The 22,096-nt window shown below is 33.1% G+C and overlaps 1 protein-coding gene across 1 annotated transcript in view; it reads left to right on the top strand.

Moving 5' to 3' along the window:
* Positions 1 to 2,964: 2,964 nt before the first annotated feature.
* The window catches only part of LOC128997997 (methylthioribose-1-phosphate isomerase), a 32,789-nt gene continuing 13,657 nt past the window's right edge, over positions 2,965 to 22,096 (top strand). Inside the window, exons 1-2 of the mRNA XM_054423898.1 lie at positions 2,965 to 3,327; positions 19,435 to 19,670. Of these exons, the coding sequence (XP_054279873.1) occupies positions 3,196 to 3,327; positions 19,435 to 19,670 (368 nt within the window). The 5' untranslated portion in view covers positions 2,965 to 3,195. The remainder of the gene's footprint in view (positions 3,328 to 19,434; positions 19,671 to 22,096) is intronic.

The following is a 22,096-nucleotide window of genomic DNA, read 5'->3' as shown; positions in this document are numbered from 1 at the left end:
AAAATGTGTTTTTGAGGCTTTTTTAACTAGTTAGCTGTGTTTGATTAACTTTTATTTTGTATTTTATTGAACCACAACATAGGTAGTGCATTTTCAGTTTATATTTTCATATTTAACGTGCTGAAAATGGTTAGCTAAATGACACACACACACCACATTTGACCATTGGAGTAAGAAATTTCAATATAGGCCTACCAGATTTAGATTTCTTTGTCTCTTTTACTCTTTGCTTACTTATAGGCTGGTTGAGCTTAAGGGCCTCGTGCTTCTAACCGACCGACCCGACCAGCGCTTTATTAGGTCCGGGCCACGAGGACCCGCTGGGCGTGGAGCCCTGGTTGCCCGGCTCCCCCCGGCCCTGGATCCGCCACCGTGTATGTATTAAATAAATCGTATCCATCGATGTGATTCAATCAAATTCAATGTTTGGACTTGTAACAAAACCAATGCAGCATCAATGTTCCTACTGTAACTTCTAATATTTGAATGAATAAGTAATAAACCTTTACCCTCATTGAAAAAGTTAGATACTTTTATATGGTTTACAAAACTTATGCATTGTATAGTTTTAAAGTTTTCCAAGTCAGTTTCTCTATCAAAGTGAAGGGGACGCGCAAAGACCCCCCCCCCTGCAACGTCTCCCCCTTACGTCATATTGACGTCAGAGGCCGTGGGGAGACGAATCCCGCCGCGGACACTCAAGTTCATTTCAAACATGCACTCGTCAATATGAGGAGTTATTGTTGGGTTTGCGTATTATTTACATAATTATAGTCACTTTAGCATATACCAATTACCAGATATTCCAATTGCAATTTATGTGTTAACCAGATACGTTACCCCCAGAATCGTTTACAAAAGACACACCCCGGAAAGGTATCAACCTGACATGGTCTCCCCCTATATACCTGCTGTAGGGCTCGGGCTCGTGACTTGAGCCAGCTATAACGTCATAATATACATTGATAAACATAAATTTTTAAATTGTATAACCATTGAGCAATAAATGCTATATATGATTATAATTAAAATATACATTTTAAATTTCCCCGGCTGAAGAGGACGAAATCCTAAACAGCCTCAGTCCAGTAGGGTATCAGCTCATTGGATTAGATCGTCAGGAAGAAGATGTAGAAGCATCTCTAGATGGGTCAGCTGGTCAGCTTGAATCAGACTACCCTGGTTCAATACTTGCCTTGGTAGTTTACAATTATTAACAATTGTAAACAATAATTGTTTCTTGTTCTTACAAAACTAGTTTTACCAAATATAACGATCTAATTTCAAATTAGATCGTCTTTGGTTGCATAACCGAACAGTATTGTCAATTACCTAAAACAAAAGTCATGAAATTAACTCTGAGAAAAGAGAAAAAATTAGGTACGTCGAGACTATCTCTCACAGTCAGCAACATGAATGGACCACAGATAAAAACAAGTATCAGATTTAACAATGGGATGAGAAATCTACTTGTGTTAGTTAGTCCATGGTCAACCGTCAACCAGCGCATTCTGGTATAACCACTAACCAGGATGAACATCATCATAGTATAGGCTGCAAATTTAACAATATGATGAGAAGTATAATTGCACTGCCATGGATTTCTATATTACCTTATATCTATTTTATTATATTATCTTATATCTACTTTACTATATCACCCCTTAATTTTCCTATATGAGGTGGGTAACCACCATCAAAAATCCCTAGCAAAACCTAAAATTTAATTTCCTTAAAAAAACTGGCTTAGTGACATTTTTTCAAAATTATTATTTTGACGTTTAATTTGTAATTATTCTATAGGAGTCAATAGACCAGACCGTGTGCTCAGTTTATGTCAAAACTAGCTATTTGCTATTTAAAATTTATTCTTAAGTTCAGCGGTTGCAGCAAAACTCGCCTTTTCCATCCCGACTTTTGTAGCAGAACTGGTCATTTGCTGCCGACCAATGGTAGCACAGCTTATGATCGAATGACTCTTAAGTTTGTAAAGTTACTGAAGAGTGGCTAGTTTAAAAGTTGCAGCTGTCTTTCAGTGCATTGATCTAACGTTTATTATTAAAATATGGAGACAATAATGAAATCTGTTGATGACAATGTTGAAGAAGAAGTTGACCTGGTTGTTTTAAATTTTAAGACTATATGACGTTACTACTAAAGCACTGATAATCCCTTTTAAAACTACGACAACTACTTTCTTGCTTTTTAAAATAATTGTTTCACGTCATGCTAATATAGGGAGTTAAGAACGTTATTAAAAGGTTTTGTGTGTCAAACTATGCTTTTATTTTAAAATCCTTAAATACCATTTTAAAATGTTTGCCGAAGCAAAACGGTTTTTTAAAATCATAATGGTTGTTGCAAAACTGGCTAAGTGGTATGATTAATGTATTTTTAAAGGCTAGTTAATAATAAAAGCGGAAAAATATTTGTTTCCAGAGATTTTTTTAATAAGGGGGGGGGAGCGAGCTGGCGTAGTGGTTATAGAGCGCGGGACTTCAGTCCCTAAGGTTTTTTCCTGAGGATTTTATCTAAGTGATAATGCCGTAACCCCTAGGTCTAGCCTGAAGTATAATGTGAAAAACAATCCCATAGGCTCGTGCCTAGCGTCCTAGGACAAAAAAAATTAATAGGTACTTAATGTACTTGTATAAAAAATGACAACTCAATTACTTCATCAGAACAAAAGATGAACGTTTTTTGTGCTTCCTGAAAGAATTTGTAGTTTTACTTAGCCAGTTTTGCTATGACCTACCCCACGGCCGCCTTTAAAGGCGGCCGTGCCTACCCTGTCTCATATATATAGTAACATTTACATCAGGACACCAACTTCTTTCACGTTGGCTAGCTTGACTTTTCTGGTCACATGTTATTAAGTAAACAAAAAAATAAAGTTGACACCGACCGGACCGACTGAATGTATGAATGAAACTGACACTGCACTAGCACTTCAACTCAAATTCACTCACTCATCAAAACCAAAATATGTTGTTCTGTCCGTAGATACTTTGGTCTTTGTTGTTCATTGGGTAATATTTTTTATCAGATTCACTTCTAGTTCAATGTTGGAGTTTTAGAGGTTACCGGTATTCCAAGGTGTTGGTTTGGTGTTGAATGGAAGATATCTTGAGTAGTGTAAAGTGAAAGATGACACGTGTTTGTTTAATAGGTTAATTTGAAATAAAAACATACAAAATGACTCTCGAAGCTATAAAGTATCACCAAGGTGAGCTTAAAATTCTGGATCAGCTGCTACTGCCAATGGAGTCGAAATATATTGATATCAAAGGGGTAGAAGATGGATGGAAGGCTATTCATTCAATGCAGGTCAGTGGTTAGATATGCTAGGCCTATGCAATGGGATGACTTGGCCTATTGAGTAAAATCATAATTGCCTAACTTATAGGTCTTAGTTCCTAAGCCTAGGCTTAAGATTTGACGAAACCATATTTCTTTCTCAACAACTTAGGTAGGGCCTACCATATCTTGGAATAAAAATCCTAGTAGGCCTAGGCCTTTTGTTGTAAATTAACTAATTTAGATCGGCGTGAAACTGGCAATAGATTAGCAATAACTCACTCCACTTCTCCTACTTCCCCTCCGACGAATATACGTCACAGTAAAACGTCATAACAATGATGGCGTCACAGCAGCATTCGTCATAGAGCCGACGACATAACCTCCAAAAAATCAAGTGGCGGGAACTTTTTTTTGGCGGCACACGGCCAAGATGGCGTTCGGTTGTTCCCGCCAACCGTTGAGTATAGCAAGTGTCTTTAATATATGTAAACAACTGCATAAATGAATTAATGTTAAGGAGTTGTAAACAAAGTAAACGCCTAAAGCCGATCCTAGCACCATAGACTAACAATCACAAGAAGACTTCTCATCCCATTGTAAATTTTGAAGCTCGTTTTTCGTATCTAGTTCATGTACGTGACACATGGGCGCTAGTGTCCACGAAACTTTGTTTCTATTATTTTAGGGTTAATTTCTTGATTTGTGCTTTACTGTTTGGTTATATAACTTGGGTACAGGTTATTGTTTATGATTAGATCGTATTATTTAGTTAAACGAGGCTTTAAATGGCTGTAATAACGGGAAACAAATTGTAAACAAAACAGGACCTCAAGAAAATAAGAAATTGCCATAAATTTCTATTGCTGGCTTATTCGGTTGGTACGATTTTCTGTTTTTCATTTGAAATATGTTTATTACATTGTTATGAACTGGAAAAAACTTCGTTTATGTTCTAATAACTATTTATAGTTGAGATAGGTGACTTTGAATTAAACTGGTGTGACCTCGGTTCCATAAGAACCCAACTTACTAAAAATCTTGTTTTTTCGTTTTTACATGTTTGTTACTTCTTAATAAACAATATCTAACGCCTTTTCGAAAAAAATTATCAGTTATTATCAATTAAATGCATTATTTAAATTTTGCTCAAGAAAATATTAAATTACGATAAATTTCTATTGCTGGCCTATCCCTTTAGCACGATTTTCTTTATTCTTTCAAAATATGTTTATTACATCATTACGAACTAGAAAACACGTCGCCTAGGTTCGTACACTCCTTTATAGTTGAGATAGGTAACTTTGAATTAAACAGGTGTGACCTCGGTTCCATAAGAACCTTATTTACCAAAAATCAACTTTTTCGTTTATACATGTTAGTTACACCTTAATTAACAATACCTAACACCATTTCGATAAAAAATATTAATGTTTATCAATTTAATGCATTTTTTAAAATCTGCCTCAATAGAATAATAAATTACCATAAATTTCTATTGCTGGCCTATCCCTTTGGCACGATTTTCTTTATTCTTTCAAAATATGTTTACTACATCATTACGAACTAGAAAACACGTCGCCTAGGTTCGTACACTCCTTTATAGTTGAGATAGGCCATTTTGATTGTAGCTGGTGTGACCTCGGTTCCATAAGAACCTAACTTACTAAAAATCACTTTTTTTCGTTTATACATGTTAGTTACACCTTAATAAACAATACCTAACACCATTTCGATAAAAAATATTAATATTTATCAATTTTATGCATTATTTAAAATCTGCCTCAAAAGAACAATAAATTACCATAAATTTCTATTGCTGGCCTATCCCTTTGGCACGATTTTCTTTCAAAATATGTTTATTACATCATTACGAACTAGAAAACTCGTCGCCTAGGTTCGTACATTCCTTTATAGTTGAGATAGGTAACTTTGAATTAAACAGGTGTGACCTCGGTTCCATAAGAACCTTATTTACCAAAAATCAACTTTTTCGTTTATACATGTTAGTTACACCTTAATTAACAATACCTAACACCATTTCGATAAAAAATATTAATGTTTATCAATTTAATGCATTTTTTAAAATCTGCCTCAATAGAATAATAAATTACCATAAATTTCTATTGCTGGCCTATCCCTTTGGCACGATTTTCTTTATTCTTTCAAAATATGTTTATTACATCATTACGAACTAGAAAACACGTCGCCTAGGTTCGTACACTCCTTTATAGTTGAGATAGGTAACTTTGAATTAAACAGGTGTGACCTCGGTTCCATAAGAACCTTATGTACCAAAAATCAACTTTTTCGTTTATACATGTTAGTTACACCTTAATTAACAATACCTATTACCATTTCGATAAAAAATATTAATATTTATCAATTTTATGAATTATTTAAAATCTGCCTCAAAAGAACAATAAATTACCATAAATTTCTATTGCTGGCCTATCCCTTTGGCACGATTTTCTTTATTCTTTCAAAATATGTTTATTACATCATTACGAACTAGAAAACTCGTCGCCTAGGTTTGTACACTCCTTTATAGTTGAGATAGGTAACTTTGAATTAAACAGGTGTGACCTCGGTTCCATAAGAACCTTATTTACCAAAAATCAACTTTTTCGTTTATACATGTTAGTTACACCTTAATTAACAATACCTAACACCATTTCGATAAAAAATATTAATATTTATCAATTTATTGCATTTTTTAAAATCTGCCTCAATAGAATAATAAATTACCATAAATTTCTATTGCTGGCCTATCCCTTTGGCACGATTTTCTTTATTCTTTCAAAATATGTTTATTACATCATTACGAACTAGAAAACACGTCGCCTAGGTTAGCCCACTCTTTAGTAGTGTTGCTATGTAGCCTGGAATTGACCTCATGTGACCTCGGTTGCACGACGACGCTATTACACAACTTAATGTTTTATATGTCTTTTTACATTATTTAGCTGGTATTGAACAATAGTAGGCACCTTTTAGCTTATTGAAGAAGAAACTACCTCGATTTTAATCCAAAATTAAAAAAAATTACCTAAAATTACTAACTGGCTACCACAAAAACCTATTGCTGGCATCTCCTGTTAACTTTTTTCTCGTTTTTCTTTTGATATGTGTTAAAGACATGGTTATGAACAAAAAATGACGTTGTATGTGTTAGCTCACTCTTTAGTAGTGTAGCTAAACAGCCTGGAATGGACCTCATGTGACCTCGGTTGCACAACGATGCTATGACACAAATTAATGTTTTATATGTCTATTTTCATTATTTAGAAGGTAATTATTAATACTTAGCAGTTTTTAGCTAATTAACGTAGTAACAACCTTGATTTTTACCTTAATTGAAAAATTGCCTAAAATACTAACTGACTACCATAAAAACCTATTGCTGGCATCTCCTCTTAAATTTTTTTCTCGTTTTTCTTTTGATATGTGTTAAACACATTGGTATGAACAACAAATGACGTAGCCTAGGTTAGCCCACTCCTTAGTAGTGTTGCTATACAGCCTGGAATGGACCTCATGTGACCTCGGTTGCACGACGACGCTATTACACAAATTAATGTTTTATATGTCTATTTACATTATTTAGAGGGTAATGAACAATACTAAGCAGTGTTTAGCTAATTAAAGTGGTAACAACCTTAATTTTAACCTAAATTGAAAAATTACCTAAAATTACTAACTGACTACCATAAAAACCTATTGCTGGCATCTCTGGAAATATTGATAGCTTAGTATGAAATAAACCAAATTGCCTAATTTGATTAAAATATATCCGCATAAAGAAGCAAACTACAACAGTTTATTTATTCTCCATAAGAATAATATGGGGATTGTAATATTTTATCTCACTTCATTCGTTTTAAGTTTCTTAAAATATTAACTTTTGTTCATACACCTTTGTTATTAATTACTCATCAGAAAGGCTGGCCTAGTATTCATTTCCCTAATTTAAATACAATTTCATTAATCTGTTCAATTAATCATCAATAATATTCATTCCATAGCCACGTGTTCAACAATGAATTATGTGAACATTGAGATTGGAGAGAGAAAGAAGCCAGAGTGGAAGATTAAACTGTTAGTTAAAAGTATTCCAGATTTTATCTAAATAAAATTAATTAATATCATCAAGAAACCCAGTTTATATCAAGTAATATCATAGTAAACCTCAAGAGGACTCAACTTCAACATTATTTTTCAAAATTAAGTATAAACTTTTCTTTTTAACTCTTTAAATTCAGTGCACATTGGACCTTTAGGACAACATCAAAATTAGATTTTTTTCATTGTTGGGATTTTGTAAGTTTGACACCTTAATTAGGCCTATTAAGGTCATGCAAGACGACGTTATTACACAAATTAATGTTTGTTATGAGCATATGAAGCTATAGTTGTCTTTTTACTATATTTCAAATATTCCACTCAAGTCATCTCAATGTTTCATAGTCTACTTACATTACTTAACAAATTAGTTATGCTTATTTACATTATTTTATATACATTACATTAGTATTGTTCATTACCCTCTAAATAATGTAAATAGACATATAAAACAATAATTTGAGTAATAGCATCTTCGTGACACCGAGGTCACATGAGGTCCATTCCAGGCTGTATAGCAACACTACTAAGGAGTGGGCTAACCTAGGCTACGTCATTTTTTGTTCATAACAATGTGTTTAACACATATCAAAAGAAAAACGAGAAAAAAATTTAAGAGGAGATGCCAGCAATAGGTTTTTATTGTAGTCAGTTAGTAATTTTAGGTAATTTTTTAATTTGGATTAAAATCGAGCTGGTTTCTACTTCAATAACCTAAAAAGTGCCTAGTATTGTTCGATACCAGCTAAATAATGTAAATAGACATATAAAACATTAATTTGTGTAATAGCGTCGTCGTGCAACCGAGGTCACATGAGGTCCATTCCAGGCTGTATAGCAACACTACTAAGGAGTGGGCTAACCTAGGCTACGTCATTTGTTGTTCATACCAATGTGTTTAACACATATCAAAAGAAAAACGAGAAAAAAATTTAAGAGGAGATGCCAGCAATAGGTTTTTATGGTAGTCAGTTAGTATTTTAGGCAATTTTTCAATTAAGGTAAAAATCAAGGTTGTTACTACTTTAATTAGCTAAAAACTGCTAAGTATTAATCATTACCCTCTAAATAATGAAAATAGACATATAAGACATTAATTTGTGTCATAGCATCGTTGTGCAACCGAGGTCACATGAGGTCCATTCCAGGCTGTTTATCTACACTACTAAAGAGTGAGCTAACCTATACTACGTCATTTTTTGTTCATAACCATGTGTTTAACACATATCAAAAGAAAAACGAGAAAAAAAGTTAACAGGAGATGCCAGCAATAGGTTTTTGTGGTAGCCAGTTAGTAATTTTAGATAATTTTTTTTAATTTTGGATTAAAATCGAGGTAGTTTCATCTTCAATAAGCTAAAAGGTGCCTACTATTGTTCAATACCAGCTAAATAATGTAAAAAGACATATAAAACATTAAGTTGTGTAATAGCGTCGTCGTGCAACCGAGGTCACATGAGGTCAATTCCAGGCTACATAGCAACACTACTAAAGAGTGGGCTAACCTAGGCGACGTGTTTTCTAGTTCGTAATGATGTAATAAACATATTTTGAAAGAATAAAGAAAATCGTGCTAAGGGGATAGGCCAGCAATAGAAATTTGTGGTAATTTATTGTTCTACTGAGGCAGATTTTTAATAATGCATTAAATTGATAAATAATAATATTTTTTATCGAAATGGTGTTAGGTATTGTTAATTAAGGTGTAACTAACATGTATAAACGAAAAAAGTTGATTTTTAGTATGTTAGGTTCATATGGAACCGAGGTCACACCTGTTTAATTCAAAAGTTACCTATCTCAACTATAAATGAGTGTACGAACCTAGGCGACGAGTTTTCTAGTTCGTAATGATGTAATAAACATATTTTGAAAGAATAAAGAAAATCGTGCCAAAGGGATAGGCCAGCAATAGAAATTTGTGGTAATTTATTGTTCTACTGAGGCAGATTTTAAATAATGCATTAAATTGATAAATAATAATATTTTTTATCGAAATGGTGTTAGGTATTGTTAATTAAGGTGTAACTAACATGTATAAACGAAAAAAGTTGATTTTTAGTATGTTAGGTTCATATGGAACCGAGGTCACACCTGTTTAATTCAAAAGTTACCTATCTCAACTATAAATGAGTGTACGAACCTAGGCGACGTGTTTTCTAGTTCGTAATGATGTAATAAACATATTTTGAAAGAATAAAGAAAATCGTGCCAAAGGGATAGGCCAGCAATAGAAATTTATGGTAATTTATTATTCTATTGAGGCAGATTTTAAAAAATGCATTAAATTGATAAATATTAATATTTTTTTATCGAAATGGTGTTAGGTATTGTTAATTAAGGTGTATCTAACATGTATAAACGAAAAAGTTGATTTTTGGTAAATAAGGTTCTTATGGAACCGAGGTCACACCTGTTTAATTCAAAGTGACCTATCTCAACTATAAAGGAGTGTACGAACCTAGGCGACGTGTTTTCTAGTTCGTAATGATGTAATAAACATATTTTGAAAGAATGAAGAAAATCGTGCCAAAGGGATAGGCCAGCAATAGAAATTTATGGTAATTTATTATTCTATTGAGGCAGATTTTAAAAAATGCATTAAATTGATAAATATTAATATTTTTTATCAAATGGTGTTAGGTATTGTTAATTAAGGTGTAACTAACATGTATAAACGAAAACAAGTGATTTTTAGTAAGTTAGGTTCTTATGGAACCGAGGTCACACCAGCTACAATCAAAATGGCCTATCTCAACTATAAAGGAATGTACGAACCTAGGCGACGTGTTTTCTAGTTCGTAATGATGTAATAAACATATTTTGAAAGAATAAAGAAAATCGTGCCAAAGGGATAGGCCAGCAATAGAAATTTATGGTAATTTATTATTCTATTGAGGCAGATTTTAAAAAATGCATTAAATTGATAAATATTAATATTTTTTTATCGAAATGGTGTTAGGTATTGTTAATTAAGGTGTAACTAACATGTATAAACGAAAAAAAGTGATTTTAGTAAGTTAGGTTCTTATGGAACCGAGGTCACACCTGTTTAATTCAAAGTTACCTATCTCAACTATAAAGGAGTGTACGAACCTAGGCGACGAGTTTTCTAGTTCGTAATGATGTAATAAACATATTTTGAAAGAATAAAGAAAATCGTGCCAAAGGGATAGGCCAGCAATAGAAATTTGTGGTAATTTATTGTTCTACTGAGGCAGATTTTAAATAATGCATTAAATTGATAAATAATAATATTTTTTATCGAAATGGTGTTAGGTATTGTTTATTAAGGTGTAACTAACATGTATAAACGAAATAAAGTGATTTTTGGTAAGTTAGGTTCATATGGAACCGAGGTCACACCTGTTTAATTCAAAGTTACCTATCTCAACTATAAATGAGTGTACGAACCTAGGCGACGTGTTTTCTAGTTCGTAATGATGTAATAAACATATTTTGAAAGAATAAAGGAAATCGTGCCAAAGGGATAGGCCAGCAATAGAAATTTATGGTAATTTATTATTCTACTATAAGGTTCATTCCAGGCTGCATAGCTACACTACTAAAAAGTGGGCTAACCTATACTACGTCATTTTATGTTCATAACAATGTGTTTAACACATATCAAAAGGAAAACGAGAAAAACATTTAATAGGAGATGCCAGCAATAGGTTTTTACGATAATTAGTTAGTAATTTTAGGTAGTTTATTAGTTTGTATTAATATCAAGGTGATTTCTACATTAATAAGCTTAAAAGTGCCTAGTGTTGTTCAATACCAGATAAATAATGTAAATAGACATTTAGAATATACATTTTTGTAATAGCATCGGCGTGCAACCGAGGTCACACGAAGTGCATTCCAGGATACATAGCTACACTACTAAAGAGTGGGCTAACCTAGAAGAGGTAATTTTTTTTTCATAATCATGTGTTTAACGCGTATCAAAAGAAAAACTGAAGAAAATTTTAAGGGGAATCGCCAGCAATAGGTTTGTTATGGTAGTCAGCTAATAATTTTATTATTTGTAAAAAATTGGAGGTGGTTACTACTTAAAATAACCTCAAACGTGTTTAATATTGTTCTTTATTCTCTAAATAATGAAATAGTAGTTTAATTTCATTCAACGTATTGTACAGTTTTATACATATATATTACTTAACCTTCATAATCAACGCTGTGCGTGTACCGCCAAACGCCATCTTGGCCGTGTTTCGCAAAAAAAATTCCCGCCTCTTGATATTTTGGAGGTTATGTCGTCTACTCTATGACGAATCCTGCTGTGACGCCATCATTGTTGTGACGTTTTACTGTGACGTATATTCGTCGGAGGGGCGGTAGGAGAAGTGGAATGGGTTATTGCTGTTCTATTGCCAGTTTCACGCCGATCTAATTTAGCTCTGTATACCAAAATATTAAGAAGGGGAGAGAGCAATCAACATAATTCTCAAAGTTTTATGACTGGTGATTTTATAGCACTAAGAAACCAGTTAAGATTCACACACTATGGTGGACAGGTTACCCTATGCTGAACCATAGATAAAACATACTCCCTTAGTAGATTTCTCATCCTTATGGAACAGCTGAAGACAATTTTATTGTTAGTTCATGTACGGTTTATGTAGAGGTCGTGTTTTGTTTACAATTTGTTTCCCGTTATTACAGCCATTTAAAACCTCGTTTAACCAAATAATACGATCTAATCATAAACAATAACTTGTCCCCTAGTTATATAACCAAACAGTAAAGCACAAATCAAGAAATTAACCCTAAAATAATGGAAACAACGTTTCATCGACACTAGCGCCTTTGTGTCACGTACATGAACTAGACACGAAAAACGTGCTTCAAAATTTACAATGGGATGAGAAGTCTACTTGTGTTGGTTAGTCTATGGCTGAACTAAATGTCTGGGTCTGTGGCCTAAGCGGTTGTTCCTCGGTATGGAGATCCCCCTGGAGTAACCTTCCGGCTGTCGCACCCAAAAAGTTGTGTTACTGGTCGCATTGTCCTTCTTGACGAAACCGAAGTTCACCCAACACCAAATGTCAAGGTCATTGGATTAAAGAAATAAAAAGGTCTTTATTAGCAAGAGTTTTTCAGAAGAATACATTCTGTTTTTCAAAACAACTCTTGTCCTTAATCCTAATATACTATACATAGGAAAACAAACTATAAAACAATCTATATAAATAATCTATGAAAACTTGAAAACTATGTAAAAACAATTCATACTAATAATCTATGAAAAACAATTTCTGAAAACAATTTTGACAAACATTAGTTTAACATGACCAGAATTTTAGAATTTTCGGATTGATCTTAGATGTGGAGACTTAGTTTTCTTTTCATGACCATATCAAACACATTGCAAATAAACTTAGCTCTGGTATTTTTGTTTTGCGTAACCTCAAGAACAACGAAAATCTGGAGGTACTGCTGACTGCATACTATGGGCTCATTTATCCCTATTTAGCATGCCGTTCCCATCTGGGGATGTGAGTGCCAGCAGACCAACATTTTGTATAAAACTTGAAAAAATGGCTATGAGGACAATTTTCTCTTTGCAAAAGCGTAAATCCTGCCATAAATATTTTGCTTATTCAAAAATTTTGACATTTCCACCTATTCATATTCTTGAATCCTTGACATTTGTAAAACAAGAACTTTCTCAATTTAACGTTTCTGTCAAAAACCACTACCTACACATTGCGAAACTCACACACATTACCAATCCCTAATCATTCTACAACATTTTTCAAAACAGTACAATGACTTTAAACTTTTCAATTCTCTTCCACTTTCTCTTCAACTAGAACCAAACCTTTCAAAATTTAAAAAACAATTAAAATCTCTTTTGATAAATTTTAAACCTCTTACAGCCTCCAGGAATTCCTAACTCATATCAGCTCTAGGAATGCGATTGTAAATATTGATTTGTAAGTCTCTGATATAATTTATAAGTGTATAATGTAGGCCTAAGCCATTTATAAATCCTTATATATATTTGTAGACCTATGTAAGGCATGTTTTAAAAATAATATGACTAGCTAATGAAACTTGTTTTGTTAAAATGCTGGCTATGCTAAATAAAAGATTTGGTTGTATCAGATTGATACTTTAGTGTTTAATTTAATCTACAATGCTAAAGAAATCTTTTAACAGTAGGCCTAGCCTAAATACTTGAGAATTGAATACTTTTGAGTGTAGGCCTATAGATGCCATTTAATAGCTTCGTAATCAACAACAGGACGTTTGAGAACCAAACAAAAAATTATACAAACAACCTTGTAAAATGCTGTAATTAACCTGTAATGGGAACGGTCACAATGTATCCAAATGATACAAAGTCTGTAAAACAAGGAAAAACATCCATACACTTTAACAATTCATATTGTACCTAACTAAAAAGCTGTAAGCTTACATGTATGAAAATAGTCTAAAAAATACTAACTAGTAGTTAAATTACAATTGTAAAAATATTAAAATGCCTATACAAAAACGGGCAGGGTCGCACTGAATCAAAGTAATACAAAGTTTGTAAAAAAGGAAATAGCTTAACATCGATACATTTAAACAATTCATATATTGTAATTGAAAAGCATTTTTTGTATGATTTTCATACAATTCTTCCTAACAATAATTACTCCAATTACAATTGTAAAATATTGTAATTCGTGTATAAAAGGCTTGTAAAACGACCCGGGTTGCAGTATATTCAAAGTGATACAATGACCTTGGGAGCGGCAAGCGTTTATCTGACGAAACCGGTTACACCACTGATCGATATTAGGTAGGGGTAGAGACCACGGTTAGGAAGGGGGTAGTGGTTGGACAGCTCGCTACAACATGGCGGCAATTAAAGAAGCACTCAAGTGAGCCCAATATCAGCAAGTAATTTTCTTCAACAGCTTAACAAATACAACTACAACAATGAGATATTGTCATGTTTTTTTGAAATTTCTGTTAACTCTTCAACTTTCTGACAGAAACCAATCTATCATCATCCGTTCTTTGCTGCAGTATAAAAAATCTTGGCATCAGCAAGCAGGAATACTAAATTCCAATATCTTTGCCATTAACTTAAATGATTTGAATGATCACTTTCTCTCTTGTTCTTCCTCTTCTAAAAGTGAGCCATTCAAGTCCATCTTAACTGAGCTTACAAGGAAGTTTGAATACTGGTAATTTAAACCGTCAGTTAAACTTCAGGCCAATAAGTTATTGCTAATAGATGTTTTGAGGGCTATCTTGTGTATTACATCAAATGCCACAGGATCCGATGGGAATTCAGTTTCTTTAATCAAACAAACTATTTGCTCTCCACTGCACTCTAACTTAAATTTTCTATGATTCATCAAGAAGCGGTGTATTCCTAGAAATTTGGAAATTTCCCAATTCCGTCCCCTGACTAAGCTCTCATCTCTGACATGCTCCCAAGATTAGCAGCCAATAAGCATTATTCCTGCTCTTTCTAAAGCCCTTGAACAAATCATTCACTCTTAAATATTTCTGGTTTCCTTTCAAAAGCAACATTCTTAACCCTTTTCAATCTGGATTCAGAAAGTCCCACAGCACTGAAATAGCCTTATCAATGATTGAAGACATTCCTTTGGCTATGGATACAGTATAGGCCTATATTGATTTGGCTAGCAAACTTAATGTAAGTCTGCCAATTATTAAGATTATTTTGCCCGCGTCGCACGTCATGTCATCAGTAAACGTAGGCCTAATTGTTGAAATACGACAAAAAAAAAGAATGATTAAGGCAGTTGACAATGGTTACTGAAAAAAGGTGAAATCGCCAAGGAATTTGGAACTCCACCTAACATTTTATCGACGATTTTGAAAAATTATGCGGCTGAAGGGGGATTACCTAATCAATAAGAAAACGGTGGGTTTAAAGACGTAACGGATGACAGTATCGAGATAAAAACATTCTTAGCCTATATCAGCACTGATTTTGCAAAGAAAAGCCCATTCAGTATGCCATTTGTATTTATTTTGCTTCCACAAATATTTTTTACCCATCAGTATGTATATAGCTTGAGCTCGATTTATAGAGGTTTTGCACCTAAAAAGAGTTTTAAAGGTCGTGATGTAACATCACTGTATCTTGGTGTATGTTTCTTCAATTGGGTTTATTAGGTTGCCATTCAGGATTTCCCATAGCCTTTGGGTGTCCGTGTAAACCATACTAAATGTTATATAAAGTTTTCGTCTTATAGTAAAGTTAGAATAGGCCTACTTCTCTAGGCTTTCATTACTTCCAGGATAATAAGTTGCGTTGGGAGTGCCTCACTATCATCACCAGAATCAAGTATTTTGTCATTTACCAAACTTTCCATAATGTTTTACAGTTGACCCTATCCAATAAAATGGAACATTATATTTGATCAAAAATGCCAAATATTGCCTTTTTGCTTAAAAATAGGGCAGCATGCAAATAAAACAAATAAAGTATGTTTATTAAAAAAAAATAACTGATTGCTAACATTGTTTTCATGTTCATACTACATCATATCATGTCATTTTGAAATATCCCCTATTAAATTTTTAACAGGTTATAGCAGGAAAACTAAACTCAGCACACCTTTATAAAAAAAGAGAATTCACCTTTTGGCCAGTATTAAAATATTAATTTTTTAAAGTTAACTGGGGGTGTCCAGACTTAGTCTTGCTTGTTCATCTTAAATAATTAAAATGGCTGTCATTTTGATTAAGGGTGCGATATTGACCTCTGGTTTGCGCCATTCAATTTCTCTTGATAAACGCTTTAAAATGAGGGGTCACATGATAGGGGTTTACATTTGAAAATTTGGGGCTGCCCCCAAAATACCCCATTTTAGGGGCTGGGGCAAAGTTGTAACTTTAATCAAAAAGTGCAATTTCTTATGTTGTAAATATGTGCCGAGTTTGGTTTTCCTACTGCAACACGTTAAAAAGTTAACCGGGGGGTTCCAGACTTTTGCCCAACCCTGTATGTATGAATAATTGTACAATAATAAGGGAAATGTTTGGAGAGAAAATATAAAAAACCGGTAGGCTAAATTAAAAATTTCCTCGTTTTTTTTTAGAATAAGTAACCTGTTGTAGTTTGATTGTTTAAGGATACATTTTGACCAAATTAAGCAAATTTATCTTTTTATGTCCTACTAAGTTACAGTATTAACGTTTAACTAAAAACACACACACACACACACCCACACACACACACATACAGACTTGTAACCTTCTCTGCAGCAGCAAACTTTTAAGTGCTTATTACACCAAATGTTATTTATTTATAATATTTCTTATCCTACATTTTTTTGTTGAATTTATTTTTTTATATAATAAATCTGGCATTTTAAGGAAATATTTGAGTAAAAATCCAATCAGGTAAATAATGCAGCTGGGGTATTTACATTTTACAATGTTCAAATCATCATTTGTAATATTGTTCAAAATTTCAATCATTGATGCACAATTATTGTGTTCTCTCCTATCTCATATTTGATGGCTTTGATGACACTGCTCAACAGTTGTATTCAAACAATAATCTGTGCACATTAAAGAATATTGTTGATAACAATTTATTGTGATTTCTCCTCTAACTAGATTGATGATTTTCCTAATAAAATGTACCGGTATATCAAAACAATAATTTGTTGTCTTAAAAAGTACAATATCATTTATACACAAATATTATATTCCTCCCAAACATCTGCTGCTCTGATTCTCAGACTGAGTGAGTCACATTCCTCGCTAAGTGAGTCACTGACGTTTTGGGTTGGGTCACATTGTTTAGTCTAGGAATGACCGGAATGACTGATGCTGATATCAATATTTCAAGAAAGACCCTGTTGATTCAGTCTTCTCTCTCAAGCCTACAAACACATCTCTTGACTACAGCTTTCATGTTCCTGTTCACATATGACACTCACACATACAAACTAGATTATTTTTTAATTCTTTAAAAAAAATAATTTAGTTTTGTTTTCTTGAGTGTTACACTAATATTTTAACAACTGGTTCTATTTTAATAAGTTCATTGTAGTATATTGAGGGTTCGTTCACTATTTTGCTTTTAACATTTAGAAACTTAAAATTATCAATTAAATAAACATTGATAAAAAAATACCAGAAAATTTTCCTTATAATTGAATATTAGTGAATAACTGCCCCTAAAGGGAATTACCATTTGAGGCATGGTAAGACCTAAACCTAAACCCAGGAATGACTTTCTTTTTAATTTTAATATCCCCAGAAGCCAACAACACTATTATTTGAAATGTGTATACAGGGTGAGTTTTAATTGTCCCCCCCCCCACCCAACTTTTTTCTACATTTTTTCAATTATCAATCCCAGACCACTTCCAAACATTGTTGGGTAGTAAGTACTTCATTTTTACAAGGTGGTCATTTCCGGCCGCCATATTGGATGCAACATTTTTTTTTCAAATGTAAAGGTGGGGTTGTGACGCATTATTTCGAACTAGATTTTTACCCTGATTACAATGCCGCAAACTGTTTTTAAAAATCTTAATTCATTCTAAAGTTATGAGGGCTTTTTAAAACTTTATTTTAGCCCATTTTAACATTGTGCATTTACAAACTAAGACCATAATCTTAAAATAGTGCTAGATAAAGATAAGTATACACTACCAGTAATTGTCGACCTATTTTCACTTGGTTATGACTGATGTATTTTTTTTGCCGCCATCTTGGGTCCGCCATTTTGAAATGTGATAAATTATTTTAAATATGAAGGGGGTGTTGTGACCCATCATTTCGAACTACCTTTTTAAGCTAAACTCAAGGCCGCAATCAATTTTTTTTTATCAAGTTTTATTTATGAAATATTGCATTTTTTTTGTAAAAAATGTCAATATTTAAAAATCAAAAAATGAAAATGAAAAACGGATCATGGAATTAAGTTCAGCTTAAAAAAGTATGTTATTCATTGTGACCCTTGGTTGGAATATATAATTGATAAAATGGAAGAATTACCTTATCCAACCACAGTTGCTAGTATGACAACTAGTTTTGTTCCTTAGAACATCGTCAGGTCATTGTATGCAACCACATCATCAATGTATTAATACATTGTGGTATGTCAAAAGATTCTTTAAAACACTGTCAGAATCACAATAGTAAAAACTAGTCATGTTGATCAAATTATTAAAATTTAATAAAAAGTGATAAAACTGGTTAAAACTGTAAAGGCTGGCCAGCACTCTCTTATCACTGTCACTGACTAAATAAAACTGCAGTTTTATTAACTAAAAATAAAATGCAGTTGTGGACTAAAAATAAAGTTTTAAAAAACCCTTATAACTTTAGAATGAATTAAGATTTTTAAAAACAGTTTGCAGCATTGTAATCAGGGTAAAAATCTGGTTCGAAATAATGGGTCACAACCCCACCTTTACATTTGAAAAAAATTTTGCATCCAATATGGCGGCCGGAAATGACCACCTTGTCAAAATGAAGTACTTACTACTTAGTAAGCTCAGTGTGAGCTCAGGCTCAGTCGGAGGAGGGTGATATTTCGTGCGGGTGGAGAATTTTTCTTCTCAGTTTGTGTTGTGCAATCCGTTGTATCTGTCGTCTGTCAGCCACACCATTATTTTTACGTGTGTGTAGTGGATAGAGTGTGTATGCCTATTTTTCTTGTACCCCACTATAGTAGTTTTTGCATATAATGGTAAAATATGGCCTGTTTAGAGTGATTTGAATTAGTGATTGCTGGGTGAATAAGTGAAGGACTACCAGTGCTCAAAGGAAACATTGGCGTCCCTCATTGCGGAAGCTTCTTCGGTGGTTAAGGGTGATCTTACGTCCCACAAAAGCTTCAAATCATGTCCTATAATTTGATGAAGTCACTTCCTGCTGAGTTTTTTTATACACTTTTTTACGGAATAAGTGTTCTTTGTTGTTATTAAATACAAATTTCATAACAAACATTTCAGGTTTGTTTAAAAGATCTTTATTTTATTAAATCAACAAGGTTTACATTTTTACCAACAGGTGAGAGGGGCCCCAGCTATAGCTATTGTGGGTTGCCTAAGCCTTGCTGTGGAGTTGCAAAAAGAGTTACCAGTAGAGAAAAAGAGACTGCGACGAGAGATTGAAGGGAAACTCAACTATCTAGTGTCTGCCAGGCCAACAGCTGTCAACATGAAGACAGCTGCTGATCAGCTGATAAACCTGGTCAACGAGTTGGATAAAAATGATTCCGTCGACTCTGACCAAATGAAAGCCAAGTGAGTTGATCCATTTTAACAATAATAAGTTGTTAAAGGTTTTTTGTGGTAATGTGTATAGTGGTAAAACAGTTAAGACTCATAGTAGTGATAGAATCAGTGCTGTGACCTGTAATACTCACTCACAACACAGTATATTGTATTTTTTGTGAGATGGTGAATGTCCTGGATTCAGGTGTATAGGTTATGTTATGTTGAAGCTTAAATACAATCAATCACAAAAATCACTAATCTGTGCATCCAACTAATCTAGATATAGATATCACCTAGATTTGTGGTTAAAACAGTAGTTGGTAGCTCCCTTATAACCCAAATGTTTGTTGGAAACATTACGGTCATTTGTTGACGTTACACCTGCCAGACGTTTTGACTGGTACAACTGGTCCTATTAAATTAAATGCACTTACACAACTGCTAAATACAGCGCTTTGCAATTACCTGCCAAGTATCAGGCCCTAATAGTCCAACACGGTCAGCCAACTCTGTAGAACTGGTATTATAATCATGTTGTGGTAGGAGTAGGCCTATCAAGTCATATCTCTGCAGTTTTTCATCATAAACACTTAGGCTACTAGAAGTTCATTTCTGTGTTTTGTTTTATTGTATGTCTGTTCAACATATGAAAAAAAATAGTACTAGAGGTCACTTCTAACTAACGTTGAAGATCATACAGTCCAGGCTCTGTAGGAACTAGTTATATTGTTAGGTGTTACGAATGTCGACTGCAGCTGTTAAAAGACCAGAAGCCAATTATAACTTTTTAGGTATTTAAAACTATTCCAGAAAAGGCTGTTACAATCAGTTTCAGAATAAAAAAATAAAATTATATAGGATTGAGGTATACAGCAATAAACTAAATTAAATTGTGTTTTGCACTCAATACAAATTTATTTCAGCGAATTTCCCGTATAAGAAATAAGTTATTCTCATAATAATAAGTTAGTCTCATGGTATGACCTAGACCCAGAACCGGTTTACTTTTTTGTTTTGATGTCACTGGATGTTAAAAACACCATCCATCCAAGTTCAATTATTTTTATATAAATGTACACGGATTATGTGTCTGATAGCATGAAACTTGAGTAAAAATGATCCGTTTCCATGAAATTTGGTATAGACGTGTATAGGCTACCTATCCACAATTTTAAACAAGTTTGGAAACCAGCATGATCAAAATGTGCAATCAGGGTTTAATGGGGTAAAAATAGGGTTTTCTTATTTTTGCCCCTCAAAACATAGAATTTATCTATAAACTATTTGGTAGAGCTTTATAAAACAAATAATTTAGTGTAGGTATAGAAGTGTTTTTCTACGGTTATTGTCCAAGGAGAAAATTGAACTAACTAAATTGTAAATTTTAAATTTTCCATGTTCTTCTTATGAAGGATAAGTAAGCTGTTGTCGCCGGTTTGTTTATGGATATATTTTTATTAAACTTGGCAAATTCATTTATTAACTAAGTCAAGTAACCTTGCCTTGATTAACTCTGCTAAATTATTAGGATTTTACTAAAAACACAATTTATTGCCCTCCCTGTACCAGCAAACCTGAGTAGGCCTACTTGTTAAATTTAATGTTATTTACATAGGAAATAAATCTGACATGTTTAAGGAAATATTTAAGAGAAAACCCGCTCTAGCAAATGTAAATTCGCTTAGTCTGCAGGTTTGCTGTGGTGGGGTTATTTATACATAGTTCAACTGATAAAGTCAAAGTCCGAGTCTCAATAGTAGAAGAGGACGAAGTAAGACATCAAGAGTATACTTGTCTGTCTTAGCTTATAATTTGATTTATTATTTTTTTTGTAATCCAGTGTTTTTTGGAAATTGTAGGTAGGCCTATTGGATTATTGAGAGTCAACTGTATTGTATAACCTTGTTCAACCATTACTCTTTTAACCTTTAATCTCACTATCAGTCACCATGGACTTTTTATACTCTGCTAGTTTGTGTGATATTGGAGCTATAATAAGGCCTAGATATGTATACTTTTCTAAAAAAAAACACCATTACTGATTAAACAACTTTGACTTTGCGCTGTAACTTTCCCTAAATCTGCCTCTTATCGTTTTATTTTCATTCAGCTCAATTCTATCTCCAATTTCAGCCATGGTCTTATCAATTTTGTTCCCACAGATTATTTTAAACTATAGAACCATTTTTTACTTTTACATTTTTTTTACAAAAAAGTTGCTTTAAAACAAGAAATAAGAGCTTTGGTCAATTAATGCTGTGTAAAACCTTGAAAAGTTGCACAATCATTAGGCCTGTTTAGTTTCTACTAATTACCTTTTCTATCATTTTTAGAGGGTCCATTGTAAAAGTATTATATATTAAACATAAAAGATTACCAAACATATTACAATAGTTGAAATCTTATGGTTACAGTTGAATTGGTTACTTATTTAACAAGCCGTTATAATCTAA

This window comes from Macrosteles quadrilineatus, unplaced genomic scaffold (genome assembly GCF_028750875.1).
Source record: "Macrosteles quadrilineatus isolate MER2022 unplaced genomic scaffold, UCM_ALF_1.0 Scaffold_7__1_contigs__length_78375512, whole genome shotgun sequence".
Lineage (NCBI taxonomy): Eukaryota > Metazoa > Arthropoda > Insecta > Hemiptera > Cicadellidae > Macrosteles > Macrosteles quadrilineatus.
The sequence above is the reverse complement of the archived record's forward strand: the minus strand, read 5'-3'. Positions and strand labels throughout refer to the sequence as shown.